The sequence below is a fragment of the Rhinichthys klamathensis genome, unplaced genomic scaffold, assembly GCF_029890125.1.
Source record: "Rhinichthys klamathensis goyatoka isolate OS25496 unplaced genomic scaffold, OSU_Roscu_1.1 h1tg000329l_1, whole genome shotgun sequence".
NCBI lineage: Eukaryota > Metazoa > Chordata > Actinopteri > Cypriniformes > Leuciscidae > Rhinichthys > Rhinichthys klamathensis.
Window position 1 is genome coordinate 2,699,105 of NW_026606844.1, and position 16,856 is coordinate 2,715,960.

At 38.3% G+C, this 16,856-nt stretch overlaps 1 protein-coding gene across 3 annotated transcripts in view; it reads left to right on the forward strand.

Moving 5' to 3' along the window:
* Positions 1 to 361: 361 nt before the first annotated feature.
* The window catches only part of LOC130105803 (RNA-binding protein Musashi homolog 2-like), a 33,435-nt gene continuing 16,940 nt past the window's right edge, over positions 362 to 16,856 (forward strand). For 2 of the 3 annotated variants that reach the window (XM_056271994.1, XM_056271995.1), the window contains exons 1-5: positions 362 to 553; positions 820 to 860; positions 1,089 to 1,170; positions 2,518 to 2,602; positions 7,633 to 7,674. In XM_056271994.1, coding sequence (XP_056127969.1) covers positions 492 to 553; positions 820 to 860; positions 1,089 to 1,170; positions 2,518 to 2,602; positions 7,633 to 7,674 — 312 coding nt within the window. In that variant the 5' untranslated portion in view covers positions 362 to 491. Of the gene's footprint in view, positions 554 to 819; positions 861 to 1,088; positions 1,171 to 2,517; positions 2,603 to 2,674; positions 3,049 to 7,632; positions 7,675 to 16,856 lie in introns of those variants that run through there. The other variant, XM_056271996.1, reaches the window with a different exon arrangement.

Genomic DNA, 16,856 nt, shown 5'->3' on the forward strand with positions numbered 1-16,856 from the left:
TCTGACTTTTAAAAAAAAATCTGTTTATTGTTTGATGCATTATAATAATAATAAAAAAATAGGCCAACTAAAAGAAAAAGATCACTGAACTTTGCTAATCCTACTCTGGAACTGGAATATTATTTTATACACATATTCAGATGTGTATCACTCAGATAGACTGTCTTTAGCATTGTTTACATTCACTTCTCATTCGGTAGACTTTCAGCTGCCGCTACGCTTGTGTGTGTATACTGTGATGTGACAATAAAAGCGATGCGATTTGATCTGATCCCCATGCTCTGAGCCCGGGTGGGCGGGGCCATGCTAATGACGTCAATGGAATGGGTGAGGTGACGAGCCCCTTCTGCGCTCCGCCCCGTGTGGGTGACGGGAGGGGGAGGGAGCCAGGCAGAGCTGATCCCACGTGTGACGCTCACATTCCCGGCTCAGTAATATTCTCTTAGCTCTGACAGTGTGTGTGTTAGTTACTGGCCATAGTTGGGTTAGCCATGGAGGGAGACGGGAGCCAAGCCACATCTGGAAGCCCTAACGATTCGCAACACGACCCGGGGTAAGCCAGAACCAATGCTGACAGCACTTGACTTTTTTTCTTGTGTGTTTTTCTCCGGCGAGCATGTTTTAAAAAGGCTCTTCCGGGTGCACGCAACTACTACACCTTTGTTTGATGTATATTAGTGAGCACAGCCCGCCGGGGCTCAGTAAACACACACCGCTCTGCTTTGCCTTCGTTTAGCTCTGCTTTTTTTGTCGCTAGCTACACGTCAAAATGGCCGATCTGACATCTGGACTCACTTCTGCTGTGTTTTCCCCTTACAGTAAAATGTTTATCGGTGGCCTCAGCTGGCAAACTTCACCAGGTAAGAGACCGATGGTTCGCTGTCATTTGCGCGCGTTTGTCGGGCTGTGTGTTGTGTTTCTTTCATTGTATCCAGCGTGGCGCGCGCTGTGCGGGATATGTGCCGTCATTTGAAGTCCTCTATTCGACCCCTGTTAGACATCCAGGGGGGCGTTTAATTTACAAACTGGTGTGTTTTGCACGAATGCATTGCTTATATGTGCTCTTTTCTTTCTGTTTTGTTCCACAGACAGCCTTAGAGACTATTTTAGTAAATTTGGAGAAATCAGAGAATGTATGGTGATGAGAGATCCCACGACAAAACGCTCCAGGTAAAAAACAAACAAACAACAATGTTGTGTTTTTAAAATCCCTGTCACTTTGAGGTTTTTATTTTGAGAAATGAACTGTCGATTTTGCCCGTGCGCTGTTATTCGGCTGCTATGCGCTTTTGAAAAGACTGGATCGGTGTGTTTCTGGATAGGATACAGTTTGACATTGATTTGGAATTCTTCGTGTTAAAGCAGCAACCGGCTTTAATACACGAGCGGTTAATGCGGTCGCATGTGTTTTGATTTGACATTGGCACGTTATGGCTTTTCCCCACTTGTCGTTCTTAACCCCGGGTTATTTTGTTTCGTGTTTCACCCTGCTTATACTTTACCCTGGGTTAGTAATTAATCCTGCGCTGTGTCATATTGTGGGATTTGATACTATACGCTATAGCGTCACGTTTATTGGACACTTACAGCACGCAGGACCTGTTTTGATATCTGTGGAAATGTCGCCACATAGATTCCATCTAGTTGGAAACGTACTGAAAAAATCCTTTCTCTTCATCGCTACAGTTAAAAAAACAATTGCTTTCCTCAAACATCGGAATTAAACAGCGCGTGAAAGTTTCTGCGAATGTACAATGCGTATGATGAATATTCAATGATGTAAGCGCCAAAGTGGTTTATGATTGGTTGTCTATTGCTAAACAATTTGGATATATGTAGCAGATTTTCAAAACCGATGCTAATAACCACATTTAAAATGACAAGTTTGAAACGATTCTTAACCTCAGGTAAGGTTAAAATCGGCCTTTACCCGTGGTTTAAAAATGCATTAACCCAAGATTAACTGTGGTGTGAAAAGTCCTTAAGTGTCCTTGACTGACACGTTATGGAAACCGTTTATCTAAATTGTTTCGTCAACCAAGTTCTTGTTAAATAATACAATAGGATGAGCATATTAAACGGATATTTCACACGGAAATTCTGTCATTGTTTGTTCTGTGAGACAAAGGAATTGTTGGGGACTGACAGTTTCAGTCACCATTCACTTTCATTTGCATCTTTTTTTCATACATGGAATAGTGAATGGTGACTGAGGCTGTCATTCTACACATTCTTTTGTGTTCCTCAGACGAATGAAAGGGTTCCTCATACAGGTTAGGAATGACATGATGGTTAGAAAATGATGACCGTTTTTTTATGTGCACTGCTGTACTCTTGTCCTTGATTCATTGTATATTTCTAAGGTAACATGTTATTGTAAACGTTATAGATACAGAAGTTCTCGAAGCGTTCAATAATAGAACCAAATGGATGTGTTAACAAGCTTAGCAGTCAAACACGTGTAACCCATGTCAGCTCCTAATGTATGTCTGTGTTTTTGTTTGTTTTGTTTTCCAGGGGATTTGGCTTCGTTACGTTTGCTGATGCGGCCAGTGTAGATAAGGTCCTAGCTCAACCTCACCACGAATTAGACTCAAAGACGGTATGTTCTCTTCTATTTGCATTTATTTTTTGTGAAGTGCTGCTTAAACATGCTTGTGTCTGTGACATTCAGTGGTGAAAAGACACGCAGTCTCCTATCATATCTCTTCCCGGGTCGAGGTACTCCGCAGCATTTGTCATTGTACCACACACACAACAGCGGGGCACTTGACATAAATAAGTAGCCGGATAATTAGTCATGTCTTTCTCACATGCCTCAACGGGATTTAACTCCTTGCTTGCCAGACCAGGACTGGGGAACAAGGGGTTGAACCCCATTAAGGTTTGTGGGTATGAAGGGACTAATTACCTGCTGTGTAGTTCGATTGTGACACCAGCCGTGATCCATGTCTATTGTGACGTAAGACTTGTAGTGACGTAGTGTTTTGCACTCTTCTTCATGACGGAATTTTCCAGACAGATCTCCGGAAGTTGCTCAGGGGAAGGTTGCATGCATGAGTTCATTCTAAACCTTGCTGACTAGAAATGTTTATGTGCATGTGACAATATTTACATAGTAAAATAATTTAATTTCTTTGTTTTGTTTTTACTTTCAAAGTATTTCTAGAGTTATGTGGATATTTTGTCATTTGTGGTGCAGGTTAGTGTGTGCACTGGTGTACCCTTTCCATTATTATACATTTAATTATTCTAAATTCAACTTATTTCTTAATGTGTCGTTAATTATTGATTTGAAAAATTTGTATTTAAAAAAAAAAAAAAAATCTTATTTTTCTTTCAGTTGTTTTTTGACAGTTTTCTAATTTTTATGTCCACTGCTGTACTCTTGTCCTTGACGCACTGTATATTTCTAAGGTAACATGTTATTGTAAATGTTACAGATATAAAAGTTCTTGAAGCGTTCAATAATAGAACAGTTATTTATCTTTCAGTTGTTTTATTCATGCCCATTTTGGTGTTGTTTCGACATTAAAAGGTGCTTGAAACATGAAAACCTGAAATAAACCTACATTTTAGAATATGTAGTGTAATTTTTGTTGTAAATTTTTTTAAATAAAGATTCTAATTTTTAAAAAAGATTTTGAAGTGTCTTTTTATATTAGTATTTTATATTCATTATATAGCATTGGATTCTTATAAAACAGTATTTAGGAGTTGAAGTAATATATTTATTTATGTTATTTACATTATTTTACATTGCCCATGCAGACTGAGTCATATGTATATTTCTGTCAGCAAGAAATAGGTTTACCTTATTCAGCCTCACCTGTTTGATTACCTAAATCCAAGCAGAAATGCATTTAGTTTTGCATGTGACACCAAACCCCAGGATAAGCAGACGCTCTATCAGTAAAGTGATACTGATAGAGCGTCTGCTTAGACCGTCCCCCACCCCCCCCCCCCCCCCCCCTAATAAAGTCACCATCTTTCCTGGTTGTAGATGCAGCTGCTAGTTACCTGTAGGAGTCCAGAGTGAAAGAGCCTTTTATTTGGGATAGCTAGGGTGTGGACAAATACCGCCTTCACTGGCTTATTTTAATGGATGCCATGTTGCTGCAAGTTCATATCAAGAGACGGACTGTATTTAAAGGTGTTCACAGAGGTTCATAACTTCCCTCAGGAATTTTGTGGCTAATACTTTTCTCCCAGAACACTACATATTGGCATTCCCAGTGCCTTCCATTTAAAAAAATGTGTAATTCTGTGATAAGATGGGTATTAGAATTGTTTGTCTGTTCCTATAGTTGAGTAGGAAAACTTTGTTGTAAATGTTTTTTTTAAACATAGACCCTTTCAAATATAATGTAAAATTAAGAGAGGAAAAAAATCTTATTTTGACATTGAAAACTTTTGTATCATTGGTTTAAGAATAATAATGTGTATGCGTAAAGATGTAAAAACCAAACTGAGGTTATGAGTTTCAAGTTTTGCTGATTAGATCAGGTGGCTAATTTAGTCAATAGCAGATTAACCTGTTGAACTGTTTATTACCCACCTAAAGCCGCAGATATATTACTGTTGATGGTTTCCTTAAATCCAGCAATTGTGCAAATGTTAATTTTCAATCATAATTTAGCACAGCAGGTGAATATTCACCACCTCTCTTGGTTCCGTGCCCTAAATGTGTTTAGAAATACAGGTGTGCTATTCATTATCTCACTCTCTGCCAGTTTGGCCTTGACTGATGTAAGCTGAAATGCCTTTAGGAGGCAAAACATTTCTATCTTGTTAATAAAATAATAGTACATTTTATATGTTAGTGTTGCACCAGTCCAAAAACATGTAATTTGGACATGAAAAATGGGCCGTTTAGATTACATAATCACACACACATGGGTAACTCTAGTATTCTTTGTAAAAACTGGGTCAAGGTTTGACGTTTCAAATGCTCTTGAATGGCTGAGGGAAGAAAAAAAAGAAAGCTAGTGTTAGCAACGATTGAGATCATGTGGACACAGTAGCGGCTGGTGCTAAAGCAGGGATTACTGAGCTGTGGGTAGTGATGTCATCGTCAGGGTTGGGGCGGTCGTGTCATGACTCTGAGGCTTCAGCTCCAACTGGAGACCTGGAGCTGTGAGGAAGTTGCACTGGTGGAGGTTTAAGAACAAATTCAAATTGCCCTCGCAGTTGAAAGATCTTGCTTTTGATATCGACAATGGAAGAAATATTACTGTTACTAGTACTGATACTACTGAAGAAGTATCACTGCTTTATAAAATATCAAGGCATGACCTTTTAAGTCATCAACACCCGTTTTCCTCGGCCTTGTGTTTCCTAGGATTGTCCCCATGAATATTTTTGCATGTTTTTTTTTTTTGCATATGTTTTTAATAAATGAAAAAACAAACAAACACCCAAATGACAAATAAATACAACAAATAAATATATAATACCAAAATGGATATTCAGTTATTTTTAAAAAGTTTTTATTAATTTGCATTTCATATGGGTGTTATATTACAGATTGACAATGTTTGAGTACTTAAAGTGTGTATATATATATATATATATATATATATATATATATATATATATACATATACAGCTTTAACAGTGTGTGTGTGTATATATATATATATATAATGTGTGTGTGTATATAATATATATATGTATGTATATATGTGTATATATATATATATATATATATATATATATATATATATATATATATATATATATTTATTAAAATAATTTGCTCATTTAGAATTTTTTTTTTTTGATTTTTTTTTTTTTTTTAGAAAGTAACTGTAGTGTCATCCTTCAGGCCAGAAAAACATTTTTATTGCATTGTCTATTTTTATTTATTTATTTAGTTTTTACTTTTTTTTGCAGTTTCCTTTCCAATCTTTTTGTCACTTTTGAAGAGTGTAAATGGACCAAAGAAAACACGAACAGGGATATTCTTGACACACTTGTTTCACATTTGATTAAAAGCTGTGTAATCTGCAAATCTGAAGGCCTGGGGTGAGAATTGCATTGTGTATTGACAACTGAGAGACTGCTGTCGGTTTCTCTAAAAGCAATCTGTTTTAGATTAAACACTTTTCTGGATGAATTAAGTATAACACAACAGCATCATTTCCCACCAGAAAGGTTTTTTAATTTTTAATTTTTTTTTGCAGTACATATTGCAATTCTGTTCAGGTCAAATTCATTTACCAGGAGACCCTCTCCTTCATATTTCACCAAAACATGTTTATTACTTTTCTTTTTTCTTTTTGCATGCTGCCACATTTTCAACACAATTCAGCTTTTCTTTCTCTTATTATTATAAGAAGTGACAAAGCATTCAGACGTGCGGTATATTCAAGAGCAATATAGCACTAATGGATCTTTTTCCCTCGAGTTATTTTTCCATTTAATGAGAGTGCAGAAGCAAGTCTTTGAACTGTTTTTGTTCTCGCATGCATGATTATCTACCGTCCTATCCTTCTAGTGCTCTGGCTGCCCAAGCTTTCGGCCTATGTGCTAAAAAGAGGGACTGTTGTTGTAGTCTATGAATGTTTAAATGACCAAAGCCAACATCTTGCTCAACAGCAGGCCAGCCTGGATCTCACTTATTTTGCTATGAAAAATCTATATTTTTTTTATTTGTGAATATAGATTTATGTATATTTATTTGGAATGTGAATAAGTGATGTTCGCTAATATAAATGAAGTCTAACAAGTCAGCTAGTGGAAATAAATAATGCCAGTTTGTCATAATCTCTTAAAATGTCTTTTTAGCATTAGAATCATCCATATTTTGCAGTATGTAAAGTGTATAACGATTCAAAGATCGATAGGAGAAAAAATGTCTTGATTGCAATTGGCGTATTTATGTTGTTGATTTATCCTCCGGGGGAATCTGTTATTATTAATATCCAGGATGAATCGTTCCGCTGGTTCAGAACCCCTAGCGGTTTATGTAAATTACAAATGCTCTTGATCATGATGTGTGCAAAACTGCATTTCGCTTGTAATATAATAAAATCAAATAACATAGCTTATCTAACCAATAAACCTAATGATGTCCTATCACATGGCAAAATGCATTCTAGGCAGAGCTGTAACCCCTCGCGCAGTGCGGTACAGCGGCCGAGAGAGTCACCCATAATAATGATAATCCCTCAGGGGGGAAGGAGGTTGTGGACGTATTGATCTAATGCCCTGTCTTGATTCTCCGCAAATCTACAGCTCTCGCTAAAACAGCTCCCGTCATGTGGGCCTGACCTCCCCCGAGGCCAGCGCACTTCTTCAGCGAGTCTTTGAATTATCTCCGGTGTTATATAAAGCCACCTGTTTATTTATGTTGTAATCGAGTAATTATGCTCTAACCTCTGTAAGGTTTTTATTCGATTTTGTCATACACGGGCCTCATGCAACCAGCATGTAATAACTAGGCGAGATTACACACGAGACATGGAGCATTGCATCATGATTAATGCTATAATTTCCATGAAGGTTATCGAGTAGTCGTCGCAGCACATTGCTGGCTTTTTCTAATATTTTCAAATTTTCCTCTTCATGTATCAGCATCATCAGCTCAGTTTTCTCATATTTCCTTCTCTCCTTTTTTGTCTCATTTAGATTGATCCTAAAGTTGCCTTTCCAAGACGCGCTCAACCCAAGGTAAGAGCTGTTTGCTTTTGCTCTCTCATGCCGAGCCACTTTACATTTGCAAGTCTGCTGTGTATTTGTTAATAGTGTGAGAGGGCCAATGTTTTTTTCTGAATTTGGCCTTCGATAGAGCAAAGCTGAGTTAGAGTTGAAGCTGTGATGTTACGTTATGGACCGTTGCAGTCTGGCTGGTGTTATTTTCCAGGCTAACTATGACTTCTCTGTGTCATAGTACAAGGAGAGACTGTTTAATTGTTGTTTCAAATGTGAGGAATTCAGATTTTTTTTAATTAGCATGGCTGGGTACGACGAACCCGTAGAACTATCACGGAGAAAATATTGAATTATCGCTGCCTTGTCGAGCGTGAAGGTTGAGTTTTTTTGTTAAGGTGGGGTGGTGATTAACTTGCCTTTTTTAGCATCGCTGCTTGCATGTAAGATCATTAGAGAGGAATCTTTTATAAAAAAGGAAGAAAAAAAAAAAAACTAGAGGAGAATTTTGCCCTCAGCTGTGGAATTCGGAGCATTAAATCCCTCATTTGAATCTTGTCTCAACAAGAATTTTTTTCTTTGTACAGCTGAATATGTGTGTGTGTTTTTATGGTATCTAATGTCCTGCTTCTGGAAGCCATGTTGGCAACGAACTTCCGACAGCCTCTTCGCTTCAGACTGCACTGTCAGCCAGATGGTCTGTGCCCCAGATTTTGTGTCTGCCGTGCAGCCGTTGCTTGGCCTCTCAGGCAGAGCTGGGACGGCCCCCCTGGCTCCGCTATGGGCCACCAGCATTTTTTACCCAAGAGGAAAGGTGTACCGATCTGAGATCAGCTTAGGTGTATTATTTTCGAACGAATGCAGAGCAGGATGGCAGACGGTCCTTGATCAGAGCAGGCCCGGTTGGAGGGCTCGTGGGGTGACAGGTGTCCATTGCACACTTGTCTGGCTAATTGATATAAAGAACTTTTTCGCTTCATCCAGGGCTCATTGGAGGAGAAAAGGTGCACTCTTTTTCTCGCTCTTGCGCACATACGCATGCCAGCGAGGCCGGTCCAAATGCAGGCCGCAGGGCCCCGGGCCTAATGCTGTTTCTTGGCTCGGGTTAGTCACGGGATGAATAGGAGTATTAATACGGCCAGGCTCCAGTAGCAGTTAGACTGCAGCCCTGTGGATGATTGCTCAGAGCCAGGCACATTGGCAAATAATACCTTTAATGCAAATACATTATTATTTCCAACCATGTCCTGTCAATGGGATAGGCATTATTGCGCCATTGGAAGTTGCCAGTAGTTACTGCGATTCAGATTCAGATTCCGACTCTACCCTTAGATTTAAGCACAAACCAGCAGTATAAAGATGAAGATACAAATAGAAAACTAAGGAAACAAAAGCTCAGACCTCCTTTTTTTTAATCTCCCGACAAAAGCACTAAAAGTGGGGATTTGTTTTTGCACTGATTGTGTTAAACAGCGCAGAAGTTTACCACAGGCGGAGGGCGAGATTGCTTTTTCGCCCTATTTTTGATTGGGCTTGTTGCTTCACACTACTTTTCCCCAACATGGCTCTGCATGTCCTGACAAGATTTTAATTGATATTGGGATTGAGGCCACTTTTGGAAGCGAATGGATTTTCGCAGGTCTGATATCGCCCTCCGAGAAAACTGTTATTTTCATCAACCCTAAGTCTGCATAAGCCTTCCAATCAAGTTACTGATGCTTCACCAGCTGTAGTGCGGTTTTAACAAGCCTCTAGGTGCATTAATGCGATGGACAATCATCTGTATGTGATGGGCCATTTGTTTGCTGCTGATTCTTGTCCTTTCTCATTGATCATGTTTGGAGGCCGCTCCATCTCCAGTTGCTAATTTAGTGGACTCGTATTTATCTTCAAGACACTTGTGAATGAAGAATTGCCTTTCCGAATAATTGATTTCAAAGCTGTTTATGTCCTTCAATAGGTTCACAGTTTAGAGGAAAATTCAGTCACATTGGGTGAATATAACTAGGTGACAGTGTTGGGGATACTATAGCTTGTCAAATTACTTTATTTAAAAAACTTAAATTATACAGTCAAGTTTTTTTTTTTTTTTTTTTTTAAATCTATAGAGGTCGACTGATAGTGGATTTTACCAATAACGATAACTAGGTGGTTGGACCACGCTGGCCAATAACCGATTAATCAACTGTAACATTTTTCTTCATCACCGACTCCATCTCTGCTCGCAAAATGATAGAAAAAAGATTCTCATTTCCCGTGATAATAAAACAAAGTAATTAAATAAATTAGTAAATAAGTAGCTAAATAAATATGTAAATCAATGATTAAATAAGCAAACTATTCCTATAAAAGTCACAGAATAATTTTACCTTTCAGACGAATCTCTTTACTGGGATTCTGCTTTTTCTATTATCAGTTATTCAATTATTCAACTAAATTGTAAAAAAATAACATTTTATATTGATTTTATGAATATTGATTTAGTATTTTACATATATATATATATATATATACAGTAATTAATACATTCTGTAAAAGTTTAGCCAGGGGTGCTTCTTACTCCAGCGGGCCCAGTAGTGGGGTAAGATGGCCTCTTTGAATAATTTTACATTTTGTTCTATAACAACTAAATTAGCAAATGTTTCTACTAATTCCTGTAAAAACATATTGGCTGATGCGTCATCATCTTGCACATGCTAAACTTATATCTTACAGATTAAAAGTAAATGCACATTGTTCTTAAGGGGGGCATCTTCACCCGTGTTACCCTACTACTTCATTTCTATTTTGTCAAAAGTATTGTCTGACTAGACTTAAGTCTTTTGGGACAGCTAGGAGGTTAGGAGAACTAGTTGGAACGTCTGTGTGTATGCAGGTCCAAATCTTGAGTGTGGACGTTACCACCCATTTCTGCCCCCTGGGCTTTCGTTCCCTGCCTCTGGCTGCCAGCCTCTGGTTTTTCTGCCATTAAAAAAAAGAATGTGTAATTTTTGCTGACACTAGTTCAAAACACTGTTAGACACTGCTAAATGAGTTTGCATTCAAAGATCAGAGCAGCCACCTTTGGGTCCTTAAATTTGATTTCTCATGAGTCTCACCAATCTTTGCCAAGCCAGAGGCTATAATCAGACACATTATCTACCAAAATGGGAGCTATGCTTGAAGTACAGCCATGTTAAAAGGCCCAGCACACAACATAATGCAATCCTTCAGCTCTAGCAACACAACTCACAACCAGGCTGAGTGGAAATGTCCTGGCATTTACCGCCCATAAGTGCTGTCAAAACAATGGCTGAGCAGAAGCTACATCCCCAGTTCTCTCGTTTCTCGCAAACTGCCTAGCACGGGACTGACAGAAGAGCGAGAGAGCGCGTTTGGAGCTGAAATTGAGTTTACCCGTGTATTATTTTAATTTCCTTTCTATCCTACATTGCATGGTGCTGTTTTTCCTCTCACTCTCCTTCCCTCCCTCTCGCTCTCTTTGTCAGTTTTTGAGTGTGTAAAAATATTTGCACCTAGTGTACTGCGAAACAGCAAAGCTGTCGTGTCCTGTGGTGTGGGCTCTCGGGGAGAGGCACACGACTAAGTGTGAAAACTCCAGGCCAAGTTTTTAATGAAGTCCAATAGGTGGTGCCATGTGAAGTGGCGAAACCACATCTCAGCAAACGTTTTCTCACTCTTGGGGAGAGAAGAGTGGCACCGATAGGCCACTGACTCCAAACAACCCTGCCGCCAATTAAAAAGGCAGACTAACGCACGGCTCAATCAGTCTTCGCGGGTTCCGTTCATCGTCCTTTAATTTCCGCAGCCATAGTTCTATGCTGACAGCTTGGCAAAGCAGCCCTCTTTCTCTTTTGAATATTCTGCAGGTGCTTTTTTCCCCCCACGTGGGCTGAGAAAAGAGATTTGATAAAAGGGCCTTGGTTACCTCTGTTGTAGGTATATTTCAGTGTAGCTTGATGTAAACATTGCATAGAAGTTCCATGATGAAATGTTTTAAAGCAAGGAACAACAGAGGAAAAAGGTTGTGGATTGAGAGAAAGGATATCCACCTTATTGTTCACCTTGCACTAGAGCTGCTGATTTGGACTAGAATTCTAATTGTCATTAATTTCTTGAAGTTTTAAATACGGTTAATTTGCATTGCATACTTTCTGTTTTGAACACTCCATTATAATAAACCAAGTTTTTTATGCTGCAGAATATATATTTATTTTACAGTGTCTACATTGTTGATTGCACTGAGAGCGTATTGTTGTTGCACCGATGGTGATACACTATCTACATTGCAAAGGAGTGACATTTATAGTAAATCCAAAAATGTTTTCAAGGCATTTTTAAGAGCGCATATCAGACATACTAGCCGCGTTTATATTGACAATTGAGCGACTTGAGAAAGCATTTATGCATGAGTTAATTTTGAATTGGTATGCAATGAATTTAAAAATAATCATTGTATGTGCACTGCCATATAAAAGTTTTTATTTTTATTTTTGAAAAGTCTCTTATTTTCAACATGCGTTTATTTAAAAAAATACACTAAACACACAGTAATATTGTTAAATATTATTACAATTTAAAATAACTGCTTATAGGGGTGTGCGATGTGTCACCATGATCTGCCTTTGAAGAGATATTTTTAGTATCATGCTACAACGCACATTCTATCAGTTGCAGTTCTGGCACCCCCGTCCCATCCAACTGCCTCAAGTGCAATGTAAATGTTTGTATAACTCAGTTTTAGCTATTTGAGTGTAAACTATTACATACGTTTGATTAATTAATTATTTATTTTTCAAGAGAAAATTCAGAATTTTTGGTTTTGGCCCAGAATTTTCATTTCGGTGCATCCCTGGTATCAGTATATTGGGTCCGTGCATAGGTCTTAAAGTGACAGCAGCCTAACACTGCTGCCTGTGTCATCATTAAGGTTAATCAAACAACAGAAGAATACAGAGAACATTACTCACTCTTGACCGAATAATTCAGTAGCTTTAAGAATCAATGTATATTTAATTAATACAGTGAAGCCTATTTAGTGTTTTATTTTATAGCGTTTTTTTTATTTTATTTTTTCGCAAAGTTTTAGAACATTTGTGTGTCTACTCGTGGTTTATGAAGACATGATTTGGTTTTACAATAAACAAACAGACACCTACAGTAGCCACCTAAGCAAATGTATTTAAACAAACACACAACATACATCGCATGCTCCATAGATACATTAACTATTCGTTATCATGTTGTTTAGCCTACTTGCTGTGCTTAAGTTACACGCCGATAGACACACAGATATTTGAAGCAGTTCTACTCACCGCCTGCGGTTCCAATGGAAGAGCGTTAACCTTTAGTGTTGGGACTGCTCCATCCTTGAGAACTAAACGATTAGCAAATCCGGCTTCGAACTGGGCCTTGTTTATAAAAAAATCATCCTCGAAATGCATGGAACAAACAAGAACACTTGCACAACTGTGTTGATGTTCTGGAAAAACAAGCTCCATCCACTGGTCCCTTAACGCTTGATTCTTTGGGAATCTGTGCAGTGTTGTCTTGCCTTGGCAACCGAAAACACACTTCTTTGGTGACATATTCGAGCGCAGCCGATGCACAGCGCTTTGATGGGCAATGGGCATAGATTACGGCTATCGCTCTACAGCTGCGCGCGCGCCCTTCCGAGAGAAGTGCCCTAGGACTGTATAAGGAAATTCCGGCGCATCTGACGTCATACGCGCCCATACTCGAAAAAAAACGTTCCGAAACTTGTGACAACCAGGAAGGAGTATTTTGAGAACAGAAATACTCAATCAAACGTTCAACTTTAATTTTTGAAACTTTGTCCATGTTTAGCATGGGAATCCAACTCTTGAACAGTGTAAAAAACTCACTATGCATGAAATAGCATTTCACCCCCCCTTTAATGGTACTGTTACAGTTAATGCACCTGTTGTTGTTTAAAATATTGATGCAGTTTATTAGGTGTTCAAGCACGAAGTGCTGAAAACCTATTGTATTTGTACTGATTTTTATTATTATTATTCTCCGCTAAAACGCATCGTACAGCCCAAACCGTAAGTGCTAGAGACTTGATATTTGGGATTAAGGTAGCACAGAAATCGAGGAGAGGTTGAGAGAGTATGAGCCCGATTGGCCCATAGGTGGCGCTATAGCAACAAAAGCGCGAAAGTGATCATAACTCCTAGACCGTATGTCGTAGACTCAAGTGTCTTATATCATTGGAAAGCTGGACTTCTGACTTAAAAAACGTATATCTCCGATTTCATTTGCGGTATGCAAATTTTTCCGCCATTTTGAATTTTGTCAAAAAACTACTTTTGCGAACTAGTCCCTGGTTTTTCGCCCGATCGGAACCAAACCAGTGCATACATGTTCTTTGGAGTCTGATTATCAATAATTATCGAAAAAAAGTCGAAATTTCGATTTCTGGTCGCTAGGGGGCGCAAAATAAACGTTGTGGGAGGAGCCTATTTTACTAAAATGGCTATAACTCCAGAAGTAAATGAGATATCTTCACCAAACTTGACACACATGTGTATGAGGACAGTTTGGGGTCACAGTAAAAAAACCGCGTCGATCTACCGCTAGGTGGCGCTATAACATTAAAAAAACATAAATAGGGCTATGACCACGTGACCGTTAGTCCGATTGACTTGAAAATTGGTATGCAGTGTCTTGGTCCAAGGCCCCATGTATGTGTATGAGGACATTGGCGTATCTCAAAAAACATGGCCGCCATCGGCCAATGAAGTTTGAGCACCTATGAGACGAGGTTAACGAAGGCTGATCGGAACGAAACTCAATGGGCATGTTCGACTCATGGCCCAAGAGGTCTGTAAGAGTTTTGAAAGAAATCGGCCACTAGTTGGCGCTAACGAGTTTTATGGCTCTGTAATCACGTGGTGTTGCACACATCACGTGGTGTTTCCCATAATATGCATATCATTTGATAGATCTCCTCATGTTGAACAACTTTGCCTCTAAATCCATTGCTGTCAATCAAATCATTCATTAAATATTCACAAATATGTTAAAAACCTACTTTCGCAAACTAGTCCCTGGTTTTTCGCCCGATCGGAACCAGACCAGTCTAGGACAATTCTCTGGACTCTCTAGATCAATAATTATCGAAAAAATGTTGAACTTTGCCCTTTGGTTCACTGTAACAGGGTCATTAAGAAAAGGGGGCGTGTCAAAATACACTTAAAAGCCTATAAATCATAAATAAAAACTCAGAACTTCACAAAAATTGATGAGCACATGTGTCATAACATGGTGAAGAAGCATGCAAAGTTTCATGGAGATCGGACCATAGGTGGCGCTATAACTGTCAAAAAGGTCGCCTGTTATTAGGTGTTCAAGCTCGAAGTGCTGAAAACCTATTGTAATTGCTATTTGAAAAAAAACAACAACCCTAAAACGCATCGTGCAGCCCAAACCGTAAGGCCTAGAGACTTAAAACCAGGCCAGGTGGTAGGGCCTCAGTTTGGGGAGAACCTATCAGAGTATGACCCCGATTGGCCCATAGGTGGCGTTACAGTACCCAAAAGTACTAAATTGCTCATAACTCCTATACCGTTTGACTTAGAATCAAGCTTTTTACACCACTGTGATCCTTGGGTCAAGGCGGTCAAAATGTATATCTCCAAAATCAATTTAGGCCAGAAAAATTTCTGCTATGTCCAATTTTGTCCAAAACCTACTTTCGCAAACTAGTCCCTGGTTTTTTGCCCGATCGGAACCAAACCAATCTAGGACAATTCTCTGGACTCTCTAGATCAATAATTATCAAAAAAATGTTGAACTTTGCCCTTTGGTTCACTGTAACAGGGTCATTAAGAAAAGGGTGCGTGTCAAAATACACTCAAACGCCTATAAATCATAAATAAAAACTCAGAACTTCACAAACATTGGTGAGCATATGTGTAATAACTTGGTGAAGAAGCATGCAAAGTTTCATGGAGATCGGACCATAGTTGGTGCTATAACTGTCAAAAAGCTTTAAAACCATATATTTCCTATGTTAAATTGCCTGTATTGACTGTAAATGCTGATCTCTTAAATGAATGCTCAGATCTTCTTTAAAAAAGGTCAAGAACATGTCTAATATCACTCTGAACAGCATTGAAAAATTTCAGACAAATCGGACAAAATTTGCCTCTATTATTAATTGTAACAATTGCAGTAAACATTTCTTTTTTCCATCACATAGTTCAAATAACTGTATCTACAACAGAATGTGTGTGTGTAGTCCTAGGTTTCTGAATAAATGCAAAATAATCTGATTAATAGTTTACAAACACATTATGTGAAATGCTTATAGACCATTAAAGTATATTTTCATAATGACACATCCCAATAGCATTGAAAACCACAACAACAACATTTGTCTTTATTTGTGTGTGTGTGTATGTGTGCTAGCATGCTAGAATCATATTACATCATAGGCTACTAGAATGTGTTCAATTGTGGTAAATCATGCAAGAACAGGGTAAACCATGGTGAATCATACTAGAACTCGGTATATCATAGTAAACTATGGTAAATCACACTGTAACATAGTAAATCATTAACAATCACACTGAAATGTGGTATATCATGGTAAATCATGCTAAAACATGGTCTATTCCATCTATGATGTCAATGGTTAAATGCTTGCTACATAAAACTTATTGTCTTTTGATGCTTTTGTGCTTAACGGCCTTAAAGGCCTTAACTGCTTGAACACCGCTAAATGCTGCTAGCAGCTTTAATTTATATTTGTATCTTCTATTGCATTTGTCCTATTATTTATAATTTGCATCTTTGTTCTTATTTTTTAATAACAAAGAAAAAATAATACGTTTTTTTTTCTCCATTTGGCCCACCCCTACTTTGGGCCTAAATGGTCTGTCATTAGGGCCCGAGCACCGATGGTCAGAGGACCCTTTTGTTTTTCTTTTAACTTTTTAAAATCAGTTTGGCTTTAATGTTCAGTGACTTGCAAAATAGTCTTAAAAACCAACATGAAAGAAAATCTGGATATGATATTTTTTGCCATATTGCCAAACCCTAACTGCTTTATATTTTAATATAATTAGCAATTTATGATGGCAAAGCTGATTTTTAAGCAGGCATTACTCCAGTGTCACATGATCCTTACTTGTTTGAATTTTTTATTATTTCTGAATTAAGTTTGGATTTGGGCA